Below are 3939 nucleotides of genomic sequence, written 5' to 3' on the forward strand. Positions count from 1 at the left end.
TGAGAATTATCCAGAAATGGTGCTACAATGACGTGTCAAATAAAACACCATAGTGACGCTCATATCCCAGGCACAGTTTCGCAGTCCTTGCTTTAGCACAATATTCTATACACCTAGCATGCCAAAAAACAAAAAAACCCAAAGGCAAAATTTTGTCCTACATTTTTCTCCCCGTGATCTTCAAATCGTTTCTCTGGCCCGCAGGCCTAACAGGAAAAAGTCTCCAAAACTCTTTTTCCCCAAAAGCCTATCTCTGGTCTCCCAGTCACAGCTTCTGCTGTGCTGACACCCCCTTCCAGTAATCAAGGATGTCATGCAGGTCCTCGCCTTTAGCGAACTGCACCTTTTTTCTAAGGGCATTTCCGGCCGTCACATAACAGGCCTCATCGCGCTGGCCTTTCCGGTACGGACGAAACCGCTCCCAGATCCGCAGTGAGCTCTCGGAGGAGTACTCTGGGCTGGAGGAGTAGCCAGAGTAACTGGAATGGTGGCGGGCAGGCGAAAGCTGGGAGTAAGATGCTGCATCCCTGCGGGAGCGCGTCAGTGGCTTCAGGAAGGAAACCTTCTGGGCTGGGGAGCCTTGGTGGGAGCCTTCATAATAGAGAGCTGGGACGGAGTGGCGGTGCTCCGAGCAGTGGTAGTCCTGCTGCACCTCCAGCTGCTGCTGCTGCTGCTGCTGCTGCTGTTGCTGTTGTTGTTGTTGTTGTTGTTGTTGTTGTTGTTGTTGTTGTATTTGTTGCTGTTGATGGTAATGGTGTTGCTTCTGGCTGTCCTGATGTTGGGCACCAACACCACCACTGTCGCAACCACCACCACCCCCTCCACAGCAGCTCCCACTCCCCACTAAAGGCAGCCTCTCCAGGGGCTCCCCACAGCCCACAGGACTGGCCCGGTCTGGGTACTGCTGCTGTTGTTGATTACAGGCATCTGGGCTCCGAGGCTCAGGAACATCCAGGCTATACACCCTAGCTCCTCCGCGGTCCCTGTCCCGACCCATAGAGCCACAAGACGTGGTGCTGCACTGTTTCTTCACAGCATTTACAATAACCACAGCTGCATCTGCACTCATTTGCCGCTGAATGGGACGTACAGCAGTGGCCGGTGGGGGGGGCCTGTAGGGGGGAGAGATGACAAAGCCACCGCCACTGATCCCTGGGCGCTCAGAGAGAGGGGCATTCAAGGCAGGGAGTGGAGGCGGAGGGGGTATTTTGTTGGGAGCAATGACTTGGCACTTCTCTGTCACCCCTTGGGAGAGTGGGATTAGGCCACGAGTAAGGGAGGACGTGCTGGTGGGAGGAGGGGAGGTGGGATTGGAGCAGGCGGTAGAGTTAGTACAGGCCCCTGAAGCAGCAACTGCTGCTGCATCCAGTTTGAGTGCATCAATGCAGTTGTTAATGATCTGGTTAACCTTGTCCACCTCCATGGCAATGGTGGAAATCTCCGATGCCGAGCCATGTCCGTCATCATCGGAGTCATCCCCAACATCAGTTCCATCATCGTCCCTCAAGTCCATCCCTCCATGCCCACCATCTCCCACCCTTTCCATCCCCGCCCCTCCAGTTCTGATATCCATATAGTTTCCTTTACTTGTAGACATGGCCTCTGAAAAGGCAGTGGCCATCTTTTCCACTTGCGGGATAGAGGAAAGTCTGGAGGAACTGGTGTTGGCTGAGTGGAGCATTCCCGAGCTCGAGGATGCGGACATGGGAAGTTTGCCTCCATGGTGGTGCTGATACTGGTGATGCTCTCTGGACTGCTCCTGAAGCTTGTGGACTGCCAATGGATCGTTTGCCACTGCTGCCGCCACTTCTGGTCCATAGCGCATTTCCAATATAGTTTTTTTGACGCAGATGGACTTCCTCTTCTCATCATGCATCCGTTTCTTACGTAGACAATAGTAGACAAAGCCTAAAATAATGAGCATGCCAAAAAGGCAACCGACAATGGTCATTATGTAGTGAGTAGTAGTGGAAGGTGTGGGGAGCATGTCGTCTTGATCTTGAGCCCGGGTGGAAAACTGGAGGCAAGTGTGGTTGTAACGTTGAGAGTTCCGGATGGATGCTACACAGAAGGTGTAATTGGTGTGTGGCTTGAGCTTGTTGAGGGTGATCATCTCCTTCTTGTGTTTCAAATTCATGACGTCAGACACAAATGTGTGGTTGTATTGTGTTAGAATATACATTTTGCTGAAGGGATTTGGAATCTGCACAAGGAGAGAGGCTGATGACAAAGAGAAATGATGGAGCTTGATGCTGGGAATGAAGCTGTGTTCAGTTGATGAGGAAGAGGTGGTGGGCTGGTGGTACGGCCCCACACCACCAAACATCTCCGGTCCCATCCCAGAAGGACCATCCAGATCTGGTGGGAGAGAGGTCATTCCTGGAATCATCACTCCATCTCGGCAGTGATGGTACAAAATGTTTTTTGCATTCCGACCAGCATGGCCAGCAGCGATTAGTAAGGGGTAGCCAAACATCTCCCGGGGCGTCTCACACTGGAGGCGATCGTAGGTGTGTGTTACATTGTTGAAGGAATCCAACCAGGTGAGGAAGCTGTAGAGATCACAGCCGCAATGGAATGGATTTGCTGCCAGTTCACACACCATCAGCCGGCTGAGAACTGTGAATGTGGATGGGTCAATGCGGCCAAGTTTGTTGGATGACAGGTCAATGCTGCTGAGACTGGGGCACTCCCAGAATGCATTGCTGGCAATAACCTCAATGAGGTTGTGCTGGAGGAAGAGGCATTGCATGCGGCCGAGCCCTCTCATCATACCCTCAGTTAAGTTTGTCAACTTGTTGTAGCCCAGCTGAAGAACCTGAGAAAAACACAGAAGAAGCATTTGGGCATTTTTTTCTTTTTATATTGCGGGCCTAGTTTTAGTCATAATTTGTAACTTGTACTTATAATACAATTTGAATCTGACTTAATAAATAACATTCAATCATGCTGCAGCATTTCCTAGAACAGAGTTCATAATGATATTCAATTAATTATGGTCTCCCTCTAATGCATGTTTAAGGCATTAAGTAAAGTTTTCGAGACAATAAAGTGCCACTCAATATCAAATTAAATCCACTGAAACATACTTCAATGTCATGTTAAAGAATTAAACATCTAATTTTCTGAAAGTATCATTTTACAATCAATCAAAATCTTACTCAAACCACTGCTAAATGAAAGTCCTTGTCTCAAACTAAGGTCTAATGCTTTGTGAACTACATTCTTATGTTAAGCTCAAAGCTGTTATCATCCATTCCCCTTTCACCTGTAGGTTGGCTTGTCCTGCAAAGGCTCCATCCTCAACATAGCTGATTTCGTTCTTGGTGAGGTTGAGGTCAGTCAGGTTGGTGAAGCGATACATGGAGCTGAAGAGCACAGCTTTCAGCTTGTTCTCATTCAATCTCAAGTCATGGACAGTGTTGTTGATGTGCTGCGGGATGGTCTCGTACGGCGGCTGGTTCTGACTGCAGATAGCCAGCCACACATAGCCTTTGTCCCCCTCAATGAGCCAGCAGTCCCCATTGATCATTTGGGGAAAGAAGGAGAAAAATAGGAGGGAAGGGAGAATAAGAACTAGTAGAGTGGAGGTGGTAGAAGCACCCTGCATGATGCAGTCAGAAAGAGGGAAAGCTATAATTATTAAGGAGAAAAACGTAGGTGCAGGCAGGAAAGGAGGTCGTGTTTGCAGGAGAAAGGGAAGCAACAACAGTTGCTAGAAAGGGTTTCCAAAGAGGAGTAGGGTCTGGTTTGGGTGCTGAAAAAGGGGGTGAAGGCTTCGCAATTGCAGTCACAGCTTTACGGTCATCATGGTTATTAGCAGGAGACCCATGTTATGTCATATCTTGTTGGGCTGCAATGTGGAGCGACACGGCTCGTCTTCATGTTCTCTCCTTGGGCATCAGCTGTGACTCACTCAAGTGGATGGATCCTTGGAAT

At 49.3% G+C, this 3939-nt stretch overlaps 1 protein-coding gene across 1 annotated transcript; it reads right to left on the reverse strand.

Annotated features, from left to right (window-relative positions):
• Positions 1-265: 265 nt before the first annotated feature.
• elfn2b (extracellular leucine-rich repeat and fibronectin type III domain containing 2b) lies at positions 266-3610 on the reverse strand (the record flags this gene model as incomplete). Its single annotated transcript, XM_079177155.1, has 2 exons — positions 266-2818; positions 3269-3610. The coding sequence occupies 2 exons, from the start codon at positions 3608-3610 to the stop codon at positions 266-268; spliced, it is 2895 nt and encodes a 964-aa protein (XP_079033281.1).
• Positions 3611-3939: the final 329 nt, after the last annotated feature.

The sequence above is a fragment of the Pholis gunnellus genome, assembly GCF_910591455.1.
Source record: "Pholis gunnellus genome assembly, chromosome: 17".
In the NCBI taxonomy this organism is placed as follows: domain Eukaryota; kingdom Metazoa; phylum Chordata; class Actinopteri; order Perciformes; family Pholidae; genus Pholis; species Pholis gunnellus.